This window comes from Danio rerio, chromosome 9 (genome assembly GCF_049306965.1).
Source record: "Danio rerio strain Tuebingen ecotype United States chromosome 9, GRCz12tu, whole genome shotgun sequence".
NCBI lineage: Eukaryota > Metazoa > Chordata > Actinopteri > Cypriniformes > Danionidae > Danio > Danio rerio.
Window position 1 is genome coordinate 24,541,350 of NC_133184.1, and position 21,873 is coordinate 24,563,222.

General features: G+C 36.8%; 3 protein-coding genes across 13 annotated transcripts in view; 1 reads left to right on the forward strand and 2 right to left on the reverse strand.

The window, feature by feature from the left end:
- On the reverse strand, window positions 1-4,920 carry LOC141376117 (uncharacterized). 4 transcript variants are annotated; one of them, XM_073912673.1, is made up of 4 exons: window positions 3,649-3,972; window positions 3,049-3,177; window positions 2,772-2,866; window positions 1-2,627 (listed from the first exon to the last, which is right to left on the reverse strand). In XM_073912673.1, the coding sequence occupies exons 2-4, from the start codon at window positions 3,101-3,103 to the stop codon at window positions 2,016-2,018; spliced, it is 762 nt and encodes a 253-aa protein (XP_073768774.1). In that variant the 5' UTR covers window positions 3,104-3,177; window positions 3,649-3,972; the 3' UTR covers window positions 1-2,015. The 4 variants fall into 4 exon arrangements, with proteins under 4 accessions (XP_073768774.1, XP_073768770.1, XP_073768775.1 ...); XM_073912674.1 differs by having other exon boundaries at window positions 373-2,627; window positions 2,772-2,863; window positions 3,649-4,920; XM_073912669.1 differs by lacking the exon at window positions 3,649-3,972 and having other exon boundaries at window positions 3,049-3,256.
- Window positions 4,921-6,145: 1,225 nt separating this feature from the next.
- On the forward strand, window positions 6,146-15,945 carry tsn (translin). 2 transcript variants are annotated; one of them, NM_001025452.1, is given in 6 exon segments: window positions 6,146-6,410; window positions 6,645-6,738; window positions 6,820-6,916; window positions 8,743-8,858; window positions 8,941-9,020; window positions 14,275-15,945. In NM_001025452.1, coding segments are annotated over 6 exon segments (684 nt in total). In that variant the 5' UTR covers window positions 6,146-6,344; the 3' UTR covers window positions 14,506-15,945.
- A 1,224-nt stretch (window positions 15,946-17,169) lies between these two features.
- Window positions 17,170-21,873, reverse strand: part of arhgef49 (Rho guanine nucleotide exchange factor 49) — a 62,002-nt gene continuing 57,298 nt past the window's right edge. For 6 of the 7 annotated variants that reach the window (XM_073911943.1, XM_073911942.1, XM_009304629.5 and 3 more), the window contains 2 exons: window positions 19,711-19,856; window positions 17,170-18,203 (listed from right to left, as the gene is read on the reverse strand). In XM_073911943.1, coding sequence (XP_073768044.1) covers window positions 17,399-18,203; window positions 19,711-19,856 — 951 coding nt within the window. In that variant the 3' untranslated portion in view covers window positions 17,170-17,398. The remainder of the gene's footprint in view (window positions 18,204-19,710; window positions 19,857-21,873) is intronic. The other variant, NM_001159665.1, reaches the window with a different exon arrangement.

Consider the following 21,873-nt stretch of genomic DNA (forward strand, 5'->3'; position numbering starts at 1 on the left):
AAACTGCATTTCGTTGCATTGTACTTGTACATGTGTAATGACAATAAAGTTGAATCTAATCTAATCTAATTCCCTTGCTGTAAATGCTAGAGGTCCTGGATTTTTTTCTGCCACCTCCCTGCGCGCGCATCCTGAATGTTTACAAACATGGTGATTTATCTATACTGCTCAGTAAGTGCCGTCTTTTGGATGAGATGTTGAACCAAGATCATAACTCTCTGTGGTTGTTAAAAAAACCAGGATGTCCTTCAAAAAAATAAAAAAGTGGGGGTTTAACCACGGCATCCTGACCCACAGGCCTCTGTCTATCATGGCCTCCTAACCATCCCCATATCATAATTGGCTTCATCACTCTGTCTCTTCTCCACCAATCAGCTGGTGTGTGGTGTTCAGTCTGGCACAATACGGCTGCCCTCGCATCATATAATTATAATTATTATTACTATTAGCTGCTGAAGGCGAATCAGTGAGACTCTGTCTTTTTTAGTCCATTATTTGGTCAATCAGGGGATCAAATTAACTAAGGCAACATGATCGTTCTCCTAATTGTCCACTGCTAAAAAAAAAAATATGTAAAAATATGACCCCGCCCCCTGTTAGAAACCGCTGATCTAACTGTCTACAATCTAAAAAATACAAATATTTTGTTTTCTGCTTATTTACTGTTGTAAATTACATCATAAGTCCTTGATCTATGCTCTTTCGACTTTTTATGTTGAAAATTTATCTCTACAGTTTAACAAAGTGACTTTAAATGGCATTTTAGTAGCTTAAAATAATAAGAAATAATATAGACAGAATTAATTCTGTAAAATAACAGAAAATGTACTGGCAGGTTTTTGTGTAATATACAACCCCAACTATAAATCACTTTAAACTGTTAAAACAATTAATTAAAGTAACTTTTTAAGGATCATAATGTGCATATTCAACAGCATAAATAAACTGCTAAAAATAATAAAAACATGAATCACAAAATACAGAAAAATGCTAATTTACAGATATTTTTACAGTGTATGGTATTTATGCCCATTTTGGAATATTGCATTTTAAAAAGATCTTAATGGAAACACCAAAATGTTTTATAAATTAAAAATGAGTATAAACTTTGTTTCTGATAATAATAAATGTGCATTATATACACAGGAAACAGATTTATTTAATAAATTTCAGCATGCACACCAAAAAAGTGATTAGATTTTGTTTTACCAGAGCATGTGACCACAAAAAAGGCACAATGGGGCGGCATGGACAAACCAGCGCACTCACCACCACATTGTAAAACATCTGAAATGTTGGTTTGGTCATTTTTAAAATCCCTCAGCCAAAGTCTGTCATGAAAGTGGTTTGGTGTTTGGTATGTACATATCTTATATCCTGCACTTACTGCTGTTGCACTCCTGGTTATAGACCTATAACTGCATTGTGTTGCCTTGTACCTGTACATGTGTAATAACAAAGTTGAGTCTAATTTTAAATATTATTACGTCTCAGAAGTGTAATTTGCACCCTCAAAGAGTGGTCTTACATCCCAAACCCACCTAGCATTCAATGCATTTCATCTTCATCTTCTGAGGCTTTTATTATAAGACTTTTACGTCTTTATTATAACAACAAAGCAAAATTCTGCCATTTTATTTTCAGTTTAAAGTAAATGTGTTCTGTAGAATATGTATTTAAATGTACTTTTTTCTGTGATGCAAAGCTGAATTTTCTTCATTGTCACATGATCACACTTAATTTTTGTAAATGTATTTACTGTAAAATTTACTGTCTTTTACTTTAGGACAGTTATGCAGTATGTTCCTGCATTTTAATTTCATGGATTATTTTAAAGCATTGTGAAAATGACTGTAGATTTTACAGTAAAGAAAAACAATACTGGAAATACACATATAGCAGATAAATATCAGTATTCTTGCTGATTTGCAGTAAATTACTGTTTAACTGCTGTGAGAGAGCATTGTCCATCCAGTTTTTTATTTATTTATTTTATTTTCAATTATTATTTTGATTCAAACTCTCCTCATTCTCCTTCTCTTGCTTCTCCTCCTCATCATCCTTCTAATTATCTTGCTGTTTCTTTTCTTTGTTCTCTTTCTCTTCCTTTTCTCCGTCTCTGTCACTTCCTCCTTCCTCTCCTCCACCTCTCCGTCTTCTTTTATCACCATCTCCTCATTCTTCTTCTTTTTCTCTTCATTTTCTTTCATTCTCTCCTCGTTCATCTTCATCTCCTCATTCTTCTCCTCCTTCTCTTCATTTTCTTTCATTCTGTCCTCGTTCATCTTCACCATCTCCTCATTCTTCTCCTCCACGTCATCATTTTCTGTTTTCATCTCCTCTTTTATCACCATCTCCCCATTCTTCTCCTTTTTCTCTTCATTTTCTTTCATACTCTCCTCGTTCATCTTCATCTCCTCATTCTTCTCCTCCTTCTCTTCATTTTCTGTCAACCTCTCCTCTTTCATCTTTATCTCCTTCTCCTCTTTCATCCTATTCCTCCTCCTCCTCTTCCTCTTTTTGATCTTGTCCTCCTCTGTGTTCTTCTCATCATTCATTCTTATCTCCTCCTCCTCCTCTCTTTTGACGTACTCTACGTTGAGTGTCAAGTCATTTGTCTCATCCACCTAATAAACAAAACCAAACTAAGTCAATTCTCATGTTATGGTGTCATAAAATTCCTCTCAAAATCCTGAAACAGATTCTTGACATATTAGTGAAAGCATCAGGAGAACACGAATTAAAACCGTTGCTCATCTTTATATACTCACCTTTAGGTCGTCCATCACACAGCTCACTTCATGAATGATGTCCGGAACAACCTCCAGACTCTCATCAGACTGGGATTGGCACAGAAAGTCATCTGCTAATAGAGAAATGACTGCAGTTAGTCAATTTTACACTCAAGGCGATGTTAAACTTTGGGTAAAGGGAAATTAATACAAATTATTTATACATAAAAAACTATTTTATATACAAATTATTATATATACAAATTATTTATAACATTATAAACTGATATAGCAACAAATAAATATGATGATTTACCATCAGACCCTTCAGAGTCAATGAGCTGCTCCTCAGCCTGACGAAAGCAGGACATGCCAAAGAGTTTTGTGGTAGCTTTGAAGAAATTTGCTACCTTACTCTTTTTAGTTTTCACTTCCTCCTCCTCATCTATTAAGAGAAATGAATGCAGATAACACATTTTAAAATTAAATTAAAATACAATTTGTAGAACATTCACATTACCAAAGTTTCACAACAAATTAAACTAAAAGAAAAACGCAAATGATTACCGTAGCTAAGCTTTTGTTACCACAAATTCAAAATCTGCTTACACAATTGGTCAATGCACCAAAAACTTTAAAATGATGTTCATATTACATATCTAAAACGTTTTAAATGTTTGTTAAGCAAATTAATGTTTGTAATATTCTATACACTTTTTACTTGTTCAAACTAATTAAAGTAAGCTGAAACAACACAATTCTTGAGATTTCATTGGGACAACTCAATTAAGGCCGGTTTAAGGTCTGTTAATTAGGAGTCTGCCTGCCGAACCTTGACGGAAAAGGCACTCAATAACCTATAATCAGTGAAACTCCTGAATACGAAGATTCATATCACTTTATAAATATGACTTACAATCACTGCCTCTTTCAGGCGCTTGCTTGAACTGCGTCTGTTTTTGGCACCGGAAGATTTTGATTTTCCTGGCAGCCTTTAGGAGGGAAGTTTAAAGAGGGAGGGGGGTTTAAGAGGGAAGTTTAAAGCGCCGTCTTTGGTTTGGCTTCTCCATCACAGTCAAATCGTTGATACTGAATCCATCCGCCATCATTCAACAATGTGTTCACTTTAACAAAATCAGAGATCGTTCTTGTTAACCAACTGCAAACCAACAAAGTTAATTGCGTTTGTGCTGCAGGTTCACCGGTGACGTTTATTGGAGAGATTCTAAACGATCTACGCGTCACGAGATTCAGCGTGTTCGAAAGGTTAATTTGCGTGTGTTTACTTTTGAATTAAATGGAGCAAGCACAAATGCAAATCACATAAAAACAATCTTGGCTCAATAAATCTAAATAGTGATATACGACATAAGTTGTTTTAAATAGAATTTCCAAGTTAAATTTATTCGAATTATATACAATTGAAGACAAATTCAATTACAAATACAATTTGAAGCCCTCCAATGAAATTTTCATTCTTTTGCAACTATTACCAACAAAGCAAGGACATTTTTCACAGTATTTCCTTTTTCTATTTTTTCCTCCGGAAAAAAAGTCGTATTTATTTATTTAGTTAATACTGACAGCGTTAAAATTTGGACTTTATTGAAGAAGAATGAAGTTTGAGTTTAGTGATGCTGTTTCATTTTTTTCAAAATACAATGTGTGAACTTATCTGGTACTTTTTGGAAGATAGCTTTATTTATTTATTTGTTTGTTAGTTAATGTATTTGCAAACATTGAATTTATTACAGTATTTATTAGTCTTTGTTAACGCTAGTTAATGAAAATAAAGTTTCACTGTTAATTCATGTTAACTCTAACTACTAATAACCATTTAATTTTAATAATGCTTTAATAAAAAATAATAATAATAATAAAACCGACCAGATCTCTTGGTAATTGTCATGCAGGCAAACATTTGCTCTTTGCACACTGAAGCATTAACAGCCATAAAACAAATGAAAACAAATAATAGGCTAAAACAATAAGTATTGACCAAACAGGTATAAACACACATCACGAATATAAAATAACATGATAAAAAAATTGTTAAAGGAAAGCCATGCTTAAAAAGATGGGTCTTTAGACGAAATTTAAATGCGTCAAGACTATCACTGCTCCTTAGATCCAAGGGAAGTTCCATAGCCGAGTTCCATGGCCGAGAAGCCACAGAGCGAAAAGATCTGTCTCCCATTGTGCTTAATCGAGTGCGAGGTGGTACCAGGAAGAAGGACTTAACCAGCATATGTTTTACACAGCGGATGCTCTTTCAGCTGCAACCCAGTACTGAAAAACGCTTATATACTCTCATTCACATACACATACTATGGCCAGTTTAGTTTATTCAATTCACCTACTCCACACAGAATTGCCAACTGACCCAGCTGAGGCTTGAACCAGCGACTGTCATGCTGTGAGGCAAGTGCTAACCACAGAGACACTATGTCGCCAACAATTTAATCATACAGTAAATTAAAAATAAGTAATATAAAAAGATTAAAATAAGGGTCAAATAAATAATTAAAAAAAAACAAATAAAAAATAATTGAAATGAAAATAATAATAAAAAAACGTTTAATAATCAATAATTCAATAATCAAAATCAATAATTAAATATATGAATAAATATACTATACTGGAATTCTGGAATGTTACTGTGTAACTAAATAAAATTGAAATACTTTCCAAGTACTATCTCCATTACAGTAACCTAGGTATTTATAAAAGAAAAAAATATATAATAAATAAAAAATAAACACTGCATTTATGAAATGCTTTCCACAGGCGAGTGTGCATACCTAATCACCTCTTTTCTCAATAAAAATTGCTCCCCCGTATGTTGCTGTAAGGGTATCCGCTGCGCAGGGGCGTAGCAACCGGGGAGGACGGGGGGATACATCCCCCTCACTTTTAGAGACAGTCAGACCATTTAGAAACAGGTGATTAATAATTTTGAACATAAACTCTTGGATCTCATGGGCACTTTTAAAATGTCAGGTACGCTCCTGCGGCTGCATAAAACATATGGTGTAGAAGTTGGCGGTTCATTCCTCTGTGGGGACCCCTGCTGAATATAAAGGGACTAAGCCAAAAAGAAAATGAAAGAATGAATAAATAAAAATAAAAAAATCAAATATCAACTCTAAGTGACATTTACTGTGGGATCTCTAGTACAAACATTTGACTCAGAGTCATAACGTTCCCTTATATATCCACTAAATCCAGGAAAACAAAGATTCCAAGTGCTTTCTTTTTAAATCCTCTTTATAGACTACGTTTATTTAGTCCAAAAGTCCCAAGGTGGAGTTTATGTGGAAACAATCATTCATAAACAGCACAGACTGAACATTTATGGAATTTTCAGTAGATGGCGTCGTGTTAACCAACCTGCCAGAAGAGAAACGATATTTACGTCATCACTGCGCGTCAAGCTGAAGAAGGACAGATGTGGATGTGCACGCTGATGACTCCAGTTATTATACCTGCAGGCTGTTTGCATCGAGAGCACAATTAATAAGCAGTCTCGGTTTACAGTGTTTGCATCATCCGTAGATTGGACATTGGGATTAGCTCGACACGGCAAACAGCACAAGCTAACAGCGTTTGAAGATGTCTGTAACGGAGATGTTTAGTTATATTCAGGGCTTTCTGAGTGCCGATCAAGATATTCGAGAGGTAAACAACCGCACTTGCATGTAAAACCGCGTTTTTTGCAGTTTTAGATAGATTTTAAGAGACGTGAAATATATATAGGAATATACTGCTTTATTAGTTGTCATGCTATCAGTGGATGTTTATGATTTATAAATAAGACATGATGAAGTGTAACAGATGTCTTGACAGAAAGTTCATATAATCTCTTTTTTTAATGTGAGCTTCTTTTTAAATCTATATTTCTCTGTTAATTAGGACATAAGAAAGGTTGTCCAAGGTCTGGAGCAAACAGCCAGAGAGATCCTTACTGTCCTTCAAAGTGTCCATCAGCCAACTGGCTTCAAAGACAGTAAGACGAGTTAAAAGCCTGTTTGTCAGTGTTGTGAGCTTCATAATGTATTTTACATTGTGTTTACTGTTCGTCTTCTAGTTCCAAGCAAGTGTCTGAAGGCCAGAGAGCTGTTCTGCACTGTCAGGAATCACACCGGAGAGCTGAAAACCAAGTTCCCTGTGGAGCAGTACTATCGGTTAGTTCACTTCACTTCAAGTTTGTTTGGATTGCATTTTTTAAGGGAAATTCTAAAATGCTTAATTTGGCTTAATGTACAGTGGCTAAACACTGATGAGAGAAACACTTGTTTCTGTCAAACTTTACTTAAAACGTACTACTGTAAAAGTAATCAGTCCTAATTCCATAAATAAAGTGAACATTATCAGGATAAGCATTTTCTTCCCCATTAAAGTCCATTATATGGATGAAGCTTAACATGGTTGGACATATATTAACTTCAGGCTGAGAAAAATACATTTTCATCCATATTTACTTGAAATTAGTATTAGCTCTGATTCCACATCTAAAGCTAACAATATTGGGCTCTATTTTAACGATCCAGACACAGTCTAAGTCTAAAGAGCAGGGCAAAAAAGCATTCAGGGCGTGTCCGAATCCACTTTTGCTATTTTTAAGGACAGAAAAGTACAGTTTGCGGCGCATGGTCCAACAGGGTTGTGCTTATTCTCTTAATGAGTTATGGGTGTGTCTTGAGCATAACGTGTATTAAATTAATCCAACCTCATCTGTTATTCCCTTTAAGAGTCAGTTGTGTCGAAGCATGGCGCATTTGCTATTTACATGGCAGACTTTGTTAGAGTAAAAATGGAATGCTTCACTAGCCAGAAAACAGTAAAACAGACCATCTGCAGTGCAAGGAAAAAGAACGAGCCTCCTCCATTCAGCCTCTGTATTTTCTCTTACTTTACTTTTACTCTTTACTCCTTTACTTTCACGGATAAGGAAACATTGTTGTACGCACTGCACTGAAGACATCCATTAGCCTACATATTTAAATTCTTTGTTAACTTGTGACACACTCCCTATATTGTTTACCACGGCAGTTTGAAAATTCGGTCTGAAATAACCTGCAAGTGTGACTTGAAAACAACATTAACACTGTTTATTTGACCGTGGACAATGTTGTACTTTCATAGTCATTAGCTGCTTATATGATTTCGCTATTTAGAATTTGCAAATAATTCTTTTATAAAATTATATTAATAAGGAGAAAGTCTGAATGTGCGAATATAAAACCAACTTTACCTCTTATGTATCACATTCCCTGCCGTACAGGTGTAGTCCGCTGTCAGAATGCATATGTTCTGCGTGCTGATGATTATACAGGCCTTGTATAGTCCCGTCTTATTTCCTTGTCTTTGGCTGAGCAGAATCTCAGTTTTTAGCCCTACATAGTGTCGAATCTGGTAATCATGGAACATTATGTCTTGCACATGACCACACAGAACAACATTGCTGGCATCCAAAGACTTGTAGGCCTTTAACTTCTCTCTTGTATAATCACTTGGAGCTTCAATGAAATTGTGTAATTCTGGCTGGATGCTTGATTGTTTCGTCTTATCAAATATTCATTGGGAGGGTGCTATCGCAAATGGACCTGTCAGATGAACGCCGCATACTTTAACATTATTTTTGCCAAATCACTGTACTTATCACTGGGTGACAAGCTGTTATAATATGCTGAAAGCATTATGTAAATAATATATATAATATGTAATCAATATATTTTATTTTTAAGACAAAAACAAACTCTGTAACACCTTCTCGTACTGTAAATGCTAGCGCTCCCGGGGTTTTTCCACAGACCTTCCTGCGCGCGCATCCTGAATAAAAAAAATTGTTTATATAAACATGGTTAACCTGCTGTTATGCAGCATAAAGTGTGCTTCCAAACCTTAATAATAAAAGTAGTGTTTACTTCTTACATGATGATGCCCAGTGACTGAACAATTGTTTGTCTTTATATGTATATCAAAGACTCGCATGTCCACCTTTCCCTAGGTATCATGAACTCTGGAGATTTGTTCTTCAGCGACTCGCCTTCCTTGCAGCGTTTGTGGTTTACCTAGAAAGCGAGGCATTGGTCACACGCGAGGAAGTCGCAAAAATACTTGCCAGTATGTAACCTTCAAGTGTTTAAAAATATCTTGGTATACTAGGTGGATGTAGGTTACTTATTATTATTCACCATTTTTGCAGTTGAAGTTGACAGAGAAAAAGGGTTTCATTTGGATGTGGAAGACTATCTCGCTGGAGTTCTTATTCTGGCAAGTGAGCTGGTGAGTTTTATTAATTGATTATTATTATTGTTATAATTATTATGTAGACTGTATACACAAATATCTAGCAGTAGTAATACATTTGTTACTATTTTAAACATTAAAGTTGACATTTAGTTTGCACTGATGTGGATTTGCTGTTGTTTTCCCTTAAAGTTTTTGTTGTAATGAGCAACATCAGCTGTTCTGTTGATGAGCATAATTACACGTATTATTATGTGACATCATATCCACACATGCATGATTTGATGTACTATCCACTGCTAAGGTTTAAATGCAAATGAGTTAAACATTTTACTACACAGCTATCCTGACCAAAAGAACATTGTTGTAATGTTTATTGAAATTGTGCAAAAATGTAAATGAATAATAATATAAGTTAAATTCATCTTTAACATTATGTTGTGCTTTTTGTTTTGTGGGGAGGTAGATTGGGAGATAGTGGTACAAAAGCACCACCTAAATGACTTGGTTGTTCTATAGGCTGGTGTGTATTTTAACATAGTCCAAATAATGTATTGAGAATAACAATTATTTCAGACTTCTTTTTTATTAGGTTATTTCTACATGGAACATTAATTACATCATTCATTTGATAATTTGATAATTATCTTTCCATGTTGTTACTCGGGCCCCGATTACACTAATACGTTTAATTTTAAAACGCATAAGTTTTGCTGCGGTTACTCAATCCGTCCACACTACGCTGAAGCTTTCGAGTGCCGAAAACGGATTGTTTTAAAAACGCTTAAGAAGCCGTTTTCATTCTTAAATGCTTCTGCTCCGTCTCAGTGTGGACGGGGTAAAACTGAGACATCTGAAAACAAACTCCAGAGGACACTTCGGGTGAATCTTCAAAGGGAACAATGTACTTTATAACCTCATTCACATCATCCTGGCTAAAATGAAAACAGATAGCAGAAATGTTGAGCAGTGGTGCTGCATATACAAGCGTCATCTTCACTGTATGCATATTTATTACAAAATGGAGCCTATAACAATTGCCTCCTTTCATTTTCATTGAAAATTTGAAACATACCCTCTCTTTTGCTGAATATCAGTGTTAATAAACAATAATGAACATTCTAAAAGTATAACGTACAATAAGTTTATACATTATAGGAAATAAAGGCAAGCAATCGGTCAATATACAGAATGTACTTGGTTACATTAACTATTAACTTATCTCTACGCTCAGCCAAAATACCTGAGAACAAATAATAGATTCAAAAGACCGAAGTCGGGGAATATGTTGTTAAATATAGACAACAAAATAAATTAAATGTCACGTTTAACAAATATAGTGAGATTGGATCCATTGGTAGATCTTTGATGTACAATCTGACGAGCACAGCTCTCATCTGGGTAGATATGCTGCAGCGCATGCCAGAGTATTTGTGTGGGGTCACGTGATGTGCCTTTTCAGTGGTTTGTGTAGACGGAGAGTTCAGAAACGCTGGGTGAAACGCTCGTTTGGACGTGGATTGTTTTCATTCTAAAACGCAGTTTTAAAACTAAAGCCTGATTTATACTTCTGCGTCAGGTGACCGGCGTAACCCACGGCGCAGGCAACGCGCGTGGCTGTGCATTTATACTTCTGCGCGCTGTCTCTGTCGGTCTGCATTAACACTTCCGAAACGCTAGTGGGCAGTGAGGTGTTAATGTTCCTCTGTGTCGAGTTTCTTCTCTGCTTTTTTGCTTTTCCTGAACACTTCCGGGATGTACAAGTGGCTCAAACTCGCTCATTTTGAGGCAGGAACCGGCGGACGTGCAACAACTTTAACTATGAGGTAAACACAAAACAAAACTTTCCATCCGGAGCTCCTTCATGGGACTCCACACTTGTAAACAATCGCTCGCGCCATTCGCGCGGCTCTCGGTCCCGCCCAGACTCGTCAGCGCTACCAAGCCGACCAATCACAGAGCTTACGCTACACGTCGTTGCGACGTGTAGTTACATTTTTTGAGAGGTGCACGTCAGTGACGGCGATGGCCACGGCGAAGGGCTAGGCGTCAGCGCCGTAGCATACGCCGACGTTTGACGCAGAAGTATAAATCAGCCTTAAAACGTACTAGTGTAAACGGGCCAAGCAATACCCCAAATAAACACGTTCCTCCTTCAACAGTCTATAACTTCCCATTGCAAAAACTAAATAAGTAAATAAAAAATATATATATAAATAACTGGATAAAAAATGTGTTCATACATTAATTCTCAACCTAATAATCAAGTTAGCCAGTAGATAATCTAAAAAGGGACGCCAGACTTTGTCAAAGGTCATTAAAGAACCAGTAAGTGATGGTCAAATTGTTTCCACTTTAAAAAGACGAGACATCTAGCTAGTAAAGTAGTAAAAGCTAAAGGCTTTCGAACCATTTAGAACAACAATTTCACGGGAAGCAGCCAGCATTTGCGGCTACAATAACATTAATTTCTAGCAACATTTTCAAAAATAAGTAGTTTTATTCCCTGGACACTAGATGGCGCTGCCTTCAAACTTTACATTTGTAACATTTTAAACATTTTAACATTTTAAAGGCATGTCGTCAGTCGTGTCTGCTCTATCTTGTACTAATACAGCAATTGAAATAAGATTATTGCCTTCTTTCACCCAAGAAATTAGTTGAAATATTTACAATTAGATTTTAAAAGTGTAGATAGATGATCTCCTTACCTGTAGATGGTGTCTTCTACTTTTTCTAATGACAAAACATGCCATGTTTTAGTGATGTGAGAAAAGACCCTTAAAGCTTTGAATCAGTTATGAAATAAGCCACTGTTTTCAAGAACTTGCAATAGCACGCTGCAAACATGCATTAAAATATCATTCACAAACCAGTTTCAAAAAATTAATTGACATTATAAACTATTGAATGCAATTAACATATATTAATACATATTAAATGAGTAGTATCCCCCCCCCCTCCCCCCCTCCCCCCCCCCCACAAACACACACACACACATACATCTTGTTGGTGTTCAATTGAAGAAAGAAAATCAAACAGGTTTTGAACAAGTGGAAGGAAAGTTAATGATGACGGAACTGTACATTTTTGGGGGGTGAGCCGTCCCTTTAAGTGTTTATCATTTGTTTTCTTTTATCAGCTTGTTTTGTTTGTTTTATAGAGGGCTTTGCTAAAATAAGACTAGGATCAAAAGGTTACTTTGGCTGATGATGAACCATTAAAATTGCAAAACTGTTATGATGATGTAGGCTTTGTTTACTGAATATTTCTGTTGTACACTTCAAATCACTGCTTTGAAACAAGTGATTCTCAAAGGATTCAAATCCAGAAGCAATGTTTTTTTAGTAGTCACTTTTCATTTGATCAAACTGTGGCCAAGATACAGCATGTTATACCATTACAACAACTGTTTCGTAAATGTAAGCAGTGAAAAGGAAAAATAGCAGGTTAAATGAAATCTGTCAGATAATTCTATAGAAAAACAACATGTGGAATGCAAAAACGTGTTCTGTGAATGACCCCTTGAGGACGCAGCCACCTGTTGTGCTGGAGTGTCAACTAGATACAGTTAGATTCTTTACAACATTTAATGTGTAGTATAGAGAATAAAAATATGATGTTATAGTGCAGTTCATTCTGGGAATTTGGGACACGACAGCCTGATTGATCTCTACAGCTTCTAAATACACACTGATTTGCAATAAATTAAACGCTCACACCAAAAATAACGAAGGAAATCATGTATGGACATGATTTTTTTATGGCAGCTCATTGATACCCTGTCGCTTACAGATGCGCTCTCATTGATTTGATTCCTCCATCTCTAGTTCGCCTTTAGCACTGGAGACTGACTATAGAATGCACATTTTCAGCTTCTCAGACACACAAAGCGCGTTTGCGAGAGGCTTTTCAAAAAGTGACTATAAAACATTCTGCTTTTATTGTAGTGATTGCCTTAGTTTACATTGTGTGCTCTTGAGCATGTCAAATCAAAGTTTATTTCTGGAGCATGCTCTTAATTACAACCTTTGAACAACCAAGGTGCTGTACAGTAGCAGTAGCAAATAAAAACAGCAGCACATTACAATAAAAACAACAATGTAAAGCAATAGTAACAACAGTAAAAGTTTCCAAGAAAGAGTCAATTTAGTGTAGCCTGGAACCGCCATTAAGGAATATTAAATGTACTTAAAAAAAGAAGAGTCTTTAACATCGATTTATAAATAGATAGAGTGGCTGCTATTCGGATTTTTAATGGTAACTTATTCCATAGTTTCAGACCCACAACTGCGAAGGCTCTATCGCCCGTGCATTTGAGATGAGATCAGGGTGTTTGCAATAGATAGCAGTCAGAATTTGATCTAAGCAATTGGGTTTGTTCCTTAGTAGTGATCAAATCCGAAAGATACGGTGGCGCTAGGTTATACAAAGTTTTATAAACAGAGTAAAATTTTATAGTCTATTCAGAAATGAACTGGCAACCAATGTTGTGATTGCAATATTGGTGTGATATGGTCATATTTGTGGCTATTTGTGAGCAAATAGGTGGCCGCATTTTGAAGTTTAGAAATAGAAGTTGAAGGTAGATCAATATATAAAGCATTACAGTAATCTAATCGTATGGAAATAAAAGCTGAAGGCTTTCACTTTGGTTAGTCATCGTAGATGATAAAATCTTAAACTTACTATTTTACTTATTTGTTTGTCAAGTTTTAGAGTACTGCCTAGTAGAAACCCAAGGTTTTTAACTTCAGAGGTGAGATAACCGTTTAATACACCGAGATCGGTAGGTGGTTTGCTAGAATGCTGTGGAGGACCAAATGACTTTGGTCTTATCTTCATTCAAAAGCAAAAAGTTATCAGTGAGCCAGAGTTTGATTTCACGAAGACAATCTTCTAATCTCTTGAGGGTTAAGCTATCATTTTTTGGATGGGTATATAAAGCTGTGTATCATCTGCATAGCAGTGATACATAATTCCAAAATTTCTCATTATAGAAAAAACAAAAACATGGCGTAATGCTACTCATTATGACGTAGGTTTCCATTCTCTATTAACGCTGCATTAATATTTAATAGTACGCTTTGATATAAAAACCTTTCAATGCATATTGCTCATTTTCCACTCTTAATCTGATTCCTTGTAAAAATAAACATAGTTTAGCACCATTATTTTAAGTAATGGAACATTTTCGGGGTTTTATCGTGAATTTTGTCCAACCTTCTTGAACTAAATCGTCTACAAAGTGAGCTCAACATACCTGTCCTGTTCTGTTTCCTTGGTTTAGTCCAGGCTGGCAGTGAACAGTGTGACCGCAGGGGATTATGGGCGTCCGCTTAGGATCTCAAACTTCATCAATGAACTGGACTCTGGCTTTCGCTTGCTCAACCTGAAAAACGACCCCCTCCGCAAACGCTACGACGGCCTCAAGTACGACGTGAAAAAGATCGAGGAGGTGGTGTACGATCTCTCCATCCGAGGCCTCGCCAAGGAGCAGGAGGCAGGAGAAGAGAAGTAGAGTTGTTGTGGGAATGCAGGAGGCCCTGGCTGCGATTCGCCACATCTGAAGAAGAGTGCTTGAACCTGATGGCGGGCAGGTGGACAGTTGAAGAAGGGGAGGGAACGGAGGTCCTCAGACGGTGTCTTTTAAACCACCTGCTTACCTTGACAGAGAACAGGTTTCAATGGGAAGATGTTTTCTTTCTCACTTCTGTTGAGAGATGCTTTTGTACAGGTGCGTTCTGTTTGCCTGTTCTGTTTGATTGGATGTTTTTATACTCTTATTGATATTTTTGTCTCAGCCACGTGTATTTCAAACCATTTTATAGTCAAGCAACATGAAGAAATTTGGGAAATGTTGGGGGAAACAGAGGTTCTGTGCTTGTTTTGTTCATTTCAGTCTAGAAGGACATCAAGATGTTTGATGTTGACTTGCACAAGCATTACATTGGACATTTTTTCTGTTTATTAATTAAATTGGGTTTTCGAAACACTTTTTTTTGTCACTTTTTGATAACTTTTTTTTTAAATTTACGTCAAAATTACATTTGTGGTTTGAAGTGAACAAGAAACATGCCAAAATGTTAAGCTTTATACAGTAAAAATATCTGCACTCTGTAAGTCGTAAATTTTCCTTGACTGGTGGTTCGCTGTTTGTCTCATATGCACAATTCCATGTATTTCGCTGTTGAATGGACGGTTTATACAAAATAAAAGTTCTGTTGTAAATTTTTCATCTTCAGGTTATTCTGAAATTTTTATTGTCCACTTTTGTTTTTGATCCCATTGGCTTAATTTGTTCCCCCCTACAAAACAGTGGACATCTATTTTAAAATGATGTCTGTCTTTAGTGATTTACTGAGGGAAGCTTTGGAACAACACTAGGATGAGAAAATTATGACCGAACGTTCATTCCTTACTGTACATTACTGATCAGTTGTGTATCACTTTGACTTCACTATTTGCTTCTTTTTGTTCTGCTCTGATGTTGTTCTGGACGTTGCATGCTGAACTTGTTAAAGTATTTCATTATGAGAAAGAGCTTTGGAAAAAATAACACAAACAATATAAGCAAAAGTTTCAAAGAGCAAACTGACCGTGCATTTGTTTTGGTATGTAAAGCTTTATGGAAACTTTTCCATTCCTCCCTTCTTTATTTGTGTTCTGTCAGTGCATTGCCTTTTTATTGCAGATCTTGTCTCTTTTGTATGTGCATGTTTCATCTGATCTTCAGTGATGTTGGGGGGCTTTTACTTTTATTTTCTTAGTATTTGTAAGCAATAATGCTTTGTTTCTCCCCAAAGAAAGACTTCTGTCTGACAGTATTTGCATTTGAAATGCCTGTTCATGTGGTGATTCAACATTTGACTTTGCTTTTCAATAGGAAATCATGTTTTTCTTGTTCAGTAGTGTTATATAATAAAGATTATCGTTGCAAACGATGTTCTCAGAAAACACAGAGAGAGATGGATACTTGTCTTTTTTTTATTATTGTTCACAATATTTTACACAACAAAATTATATTAAATTAGGATTTTTAAGATTGGAAAAAAGGTATTTAACAGCTTGATTGGTCTCAGTTCAAACTCTCTGGCAGCTTTAACTCTTTCTGTCGTGTAATGTGGAAGCTATGATTTTTCTAACAGTATCAATGCCATTGGAAAACAAACGGTAAGTATACATGTTGCAACTTAGATGTAATCATTTCTACCCATTCATAGACGGAGAAAGACTAAAATGGTGGTGTGAATGTGGCTGATTGCTATTGCTGAAGTCAACTGTGGTTCGTTTTTTCTTAAAGCTCAAACAATCTTTAAAACGGAGTACAGTAAAGCTTTGTAAACTGCAGAACATCGTTCTCGCTGATGCTTTAGGACCTTCGTATTAAAGTGCATCAAACAAAAACAGCTAAGGTAACATCGAGCGAGTTGTAATAAAGCACAGCTTCGAATATCAGTGGGGAATCGCTTGGAATACAATAGCAGCAAAAAAAAAGAATATCTTTCTCGTTTACGGCCTGATCTGTGGGTACAAGTAGAGGGGAAACTTGAACTAATTTGTACTCATTCATTATCAAATAAACAAAGGCACATATTTTCTTCCCCTCAAAGATTACAAGAGAAGCAACATCCCAATTATTAGCTACAAGATTTGGGGAGGAAATGGTTAATTGGATTGATTCTAATTCTGGGTCGGGTTTCAGCACAACCATGAATGTGGCATTAGATTGGTGCTACATCGTCGTCAATGAAGAAAAAAAATGTTCTGTTACATCGCTGCTCACAAGAACAGCGGTACCTCCAAACAAAAACCGCTGCTACATACAATGAAGATTATTGCTGTTTTATAAACCAGCACAGTGATCCAAAAATGAGAACTGCTCCTGGATGGCAGTGGGAATCAATGCTAATGGAAGAAAGAGAGAGAAAGAGGAAGTTACAATGGTCCGAAAACAAACAGCTTCACCCATTCTTCACATCGAACACAGCTTTCCACTCATGTGCATACTAAAAAGTCCACCAATCCTCCCTCATGCTCACCATTTCACACCTGAAAGCGTTTCTTCTCAGTAGCAAACTGGTTTTACAATCAGTAAGTGCAGCAGTGAGGCATCTAACAAGGCCTTCGTTTTGGTATGCCAAAGGGCATTACTTTTTGCTTGACAGTGAATTTGTCCTTGTCCCGAATGTCTTTTTTTTTCTCTCCACTCATACAAAGTGCCACCTTAATATTAAGTCACTTTTAAACCACAGTAAAACCTTGCGATTTAAAAGTCCATTGGTGGAGAACATCTATTGGATCTGGTTTTCCCACACAAATACTGTTCGCTCAACAAAATATCGATTTGTTTGTTTTTTTCTTCATTATTATAACTCATTTTTACATCAGAGTTTGTGCCCGAGGGCTCAGTCTCAGGACCGGCTCTGAGAGGTGTTAATCATGATATTAGGAAGAGCGTTGCGTCGTTTTCTCCAGGATCCTAGATCACAAACGTATCTCTTAACCTGTCGAAACCACTGCTGAGTGCGTGGTTTGTCAGAGGCACGGAAAACGAAGGCCTCGCGTCGGATGTCCAGCACTTCAAAGGTATCTTCACAGTCTGGGTCCACGGACACCACGCAGTTAGCCAGACGGATGGGTTCCCGTAACACAGTGAACTTGCCACTGCTTTTGTCCTTGATGAGCACCAGCACGCCGTCCTGCACCGCCTCCGAAGACTCCAAACTCCCGTCAGGAACTGCGTCTGTAGCACGGAGAGTGCGAACCATAAGTAAGCTTTGAACGTTCTGGAATTTGAGGGATTTGCTTCCCTTCTTCAGCCACTGTCCATCGGCGGGCTGTGCTAGCTGGAGCGGCCCCTCCATGATGAAGCGGGTGCTTTCTCGGGCCCAGCCCACCATCTTCATCGACAGCTCCCTCATCTCGATGTTGATGACCTCTCGGTTCTTACGGCTGTCGCGTCGGAAGGAGCGCAAGGACCACGTGGCAGTCCCTTCTTGTTTGGTCTTCATGTTGATGTGCTCCAGATGGGACTCCACACGGCTCTTAGCTTCTTTCAAGCGAGGGTAATCTGGGTGACATTCGTTGGTGGCCTTGCTGATGCGGCTTAGCAGCAGTGGGTATTTGGTCACGCGCTGAAGCGGCGCCATGAGGAAGGAGCGCAGGTTCATGCGTCTGAGTGCGGTGTTGTCATTCTGGGAGACATCGAGAAATATTCTGAGGGGAGAAAAGGCAGAAACAATCGTGAGATTTAAGAGTCTTTAGTAACACAATATATGCTATGACATACTGTCTTATTACCTGCCTATTATTAAGATAAGAACTGTTCATTAGTAGTTAATAAGTATGATCTTAAACAGCATCTCAAATCCTACACAAAACCTACTCTACGAACTATTAATAAACAGCTAATTAATAGTGTATTAAGCTGGTTGTGTTGGTTATTAGTTTATAATCCTGTGAATTGTGACCTAAACTAAAGTGTTACTGTTTCAATCAGCAAGGATCCATAACATTTGAGACGAGCTGGACAGCAGAAGCAGTGGGTAAGGTTGATAAAGGTAAATATAACTTGTGAAAATGGTGGTGCAATGAAAATACAGGGCCAGTAAAAATATTAGTTTTTCTCAGTCGCTTTGGTGCGTTTCTCACAACACCTGTGCATGTCTGCACAACAGTTGGTGCATTTCTCAAAACAATTAGTACAAACTGCAAAACCTAACTGACCTAGCACATGCTCAAAATGGATAGTTCATTCCTCAAAAGCAAGTATTGATGTCAATCAAAGAGTCAGTATCATCAAAATGAAAAGTCCTCACACCATTGTTTATGAACAAGGTCATGTTTTCATTACGTCAGTTTACTCTGGACATTTTTTTAATGCAAAAAAAGTCAGATTTTGAAACAGATTTGAACAGATTAAAACTTCGTGAAAATGCTCAAGATAGTAATATATAGTATTAGCACAGCCAATTGAAAACTACAGTAAAGTTATACATCACTACATTTAGTGAGTGTATCTAGTACAAGACACTGAATATGTATGTTTCACATTTTTTCTGCATTTGCTCTTTACAATTTGAATTTTTTCACAGCATTGTGCAGAAGAATAAATAAACCCTTATTTACAACAAACATAAACTTTCTTTGGGTTGCACTGTGCACAACTGTAAACAATATTGCAGAACATATTGGAACTGAACCAACATACATACACAGGTCTGTAAATCATTCACGAACCTGTTTAATTTAGAAGACATTTTCAGTAAAATAAAGATTTAAACTTTTTTTTTTTAATAAAATTAGCTTGCAAGATTTTGACAACTTGTTCAACATTTTTGTATCTAATGACTCAAGTAATGAAATGAGGACTATTAGTTTTATATGTAATGACTATTCAGCATTTACAAGTTTAGTTCATTTTGACTGACATGACATAAGCAGATGATAATGTTATAAATAGCAGAGAGTTGTATGAAAGCAATTGATGCATGTCTGAAAGCATTTGCAATTTGCCGAAAGGAATGAAAAACTGCTACTAGGATGCGCAAAAATGACTCATTGTTTTGAGAAATGCATGACCTGTTGTGCAAATGTAAATAGTGTTGTGAGAAATGCACCAAAGCGACTGAGAAAAACTGTAACTACTAGCCTGACAAGTTTTTTTTATTATCATTATTTATTTTATTTTATTATAACTGGAGTATAATTTCCTAATGTGTACCTAAGCAGCTCCTTTTCCTTCTCCAGAGTGTTGAGCATGTTGACAGATGTGGACTGCTGCAAGCAGTAAGTCTGAAATGCTGGAAGCATGTTGACAAACTCCAGGAAGATTTCTCCAATACACACAGCCTGCAGGTCCTCATCACCCTGTATGGAGATAGTCACGGTTTCATTTAGGTAATACATTTGTAGAATTTTCCAATTTTAAGCATTTTTTGAAGCTAAATTTGTCCTTAGTGTATGTGTGTATGCCCTGGTCCTCCAGGTTGGGGGTTGAGCATTAAGCATAACATAAAAATGAGATGTTACGACAACATGGTGTGGCTAAATATCAACTTTGATATAAACGGCCTTGGGAGTAAGTAAATAAGCATTTTTTTGAAGATTTATTTTTTGGCATTTGTTAGGATAAGAGTATTTAGACAGGAAGCACATTTGAAGAGAGAAAGAGGTAGATGGCATCAAGGAAAGGTCAGCCAGCTGGGACTTTAACTTAGGATGCACAAAGCACAATAGCTCTATATGTCGGCAACCTGCTCACAAGGCTGTAAGTGATAATAATGTTACGCATTTATAGTAATTTAAGCATTTTATGCCATTAAATCTAGAATAATTTGACAAAAACTACAACATTCTGAACACACACAAGTTACGACATAATCGTTGACTACAATAGGTACTCAAGGACTGCAGCTGCATCTTGAATCAGTGGAAGATGCTCATCTGATACAGGTTTCTTAATAAATAACATGAATGACTGTATATGTTCACATTTTAACTAGAGGAGTGATGCACTATGGGATGACAAGTAGACAAGCAGAGGGGTCAATGGAGAGAGCCTAGTGGTGAAGCACACTGACACATAGCGCTGCTACAGGGATCTGAGTTTGATTTCCATCTTTCCTGCTATCTCTCTAGTGCTGTATCAACTAAACGTTTTGGAGTGAAGCTCTGGGAAATGTTCCAGTGGGAAAACCTAGGTCTGACATTTGTGCGAATCTTTGTTTGTGCTACTTTCTGAAACACTGTTGTTGACCTCTTCATGGCAATGGTGTTCCTCATGGATGTGTCCTCTTACAGTGGAAAAAGCTCCCTGCCACAATGCTCACATTGTTCAGAAATGGTTTAACGAACATGACGGTTTTCAAACTTCATAACTGCTCCATCAACAGTGCTTCCACCTTAAAAACCTACAAAAAAGCTTGCAAAATTTGCTATAAACGCTTTGTTGCCAGTCTCCACAGGACACTTTCAAGGGTCCAGACATTTGTGGGTCTGCACTCTTTTAGAAGCACACCTTGTAAATATTATTATTGTTTTGTAGTATCTTTGTAAATTTATTAGGATGATTCCCAAAAATTCAGCAGAATTCTTTCAGTTCTGGAGCTTACAGAAACGCAAACTAAAGACAAGTTTACACTGCACTGCCAGACAGTGACCAGCATAGACAGCTATTAGATTACATTAGGCCACTTCTCAGATATTCCACCACTTGGAAAAAAAAGTTGATCTAACATGAAGGGTTGGCAAAAATATGTGCCAAGCTGCCAACCACTGCAAACAGATTCCTTTAGAAGAAATGCACCGACATTGAGCCATTGATCTGCATCTAACACTTCTATTATCTTAATGCTAAAATTACCAAACATTGGCCTGGTGAATTTGACTATCATACAGTACATCTGGAAAGTATTCATAGCGCTTCACTTTTTCCTCATTTTTTATGTTACAGCCTTTTTCCAAAATAGATTAACTAATTTATTTTCTCAAACATCTACACACAATACCCCATAATGACAATGTGAAAAAAGTTTTTGAAATTGCTGCAATTTTTTTGCAAAAAAAAAAAATTTTGAAATGTCACGTACATAAATACTCACAGCGTTTGCTGTGAAGCTCTAAATTGAGCTCAGGTACATTCTGTTTCCGCTGGTCATTCTTTAGATGTTTCAGCAGCTTAATTGGAGTTCACCTGTGGTAAATTCAGTTGATTGGAACTGATTTGAAAAGGCATACACCTGTCTATATAAGCTCCCAGGGTTGACAGTGCATGTCAAAGCACAAACAAAGCATGAAAACAAAGGAATTGTCTGTAGACCTCCAATACAGGATTGTGTAGAGGGACAAGGCTGGGGAAGATTACAGAAAACTTTCTACTGCTCTG

What these genes read in the sequence shown, in the direction of transcription:
- LOC141376117 (XM_073912669.1), bottom strand. Translation starts at nt 3,208, where the DNA reads ATGTGTTATCTGCATTCATTTCTCTTAATAGATGAGGAGGAGGAAGTG. An exon ending in TGACTCTGAAGGGTCTGATG is followed by an intron (nt 2,867 to 3,048) that starts GTAAATCATCAT and finishes TTTCTCTATTAG; the next exon opens with CAGATGACTTTCTGTGCCAA. An exon ending in GTGTGATGGACGACCTAAAG is followed by an intron (nt 2,628 to 2,771) that starts GTGAGTATATAA and finishes TTTGTTTATTAG; the next exon opens with GTGGATGAGACAAATGACTT.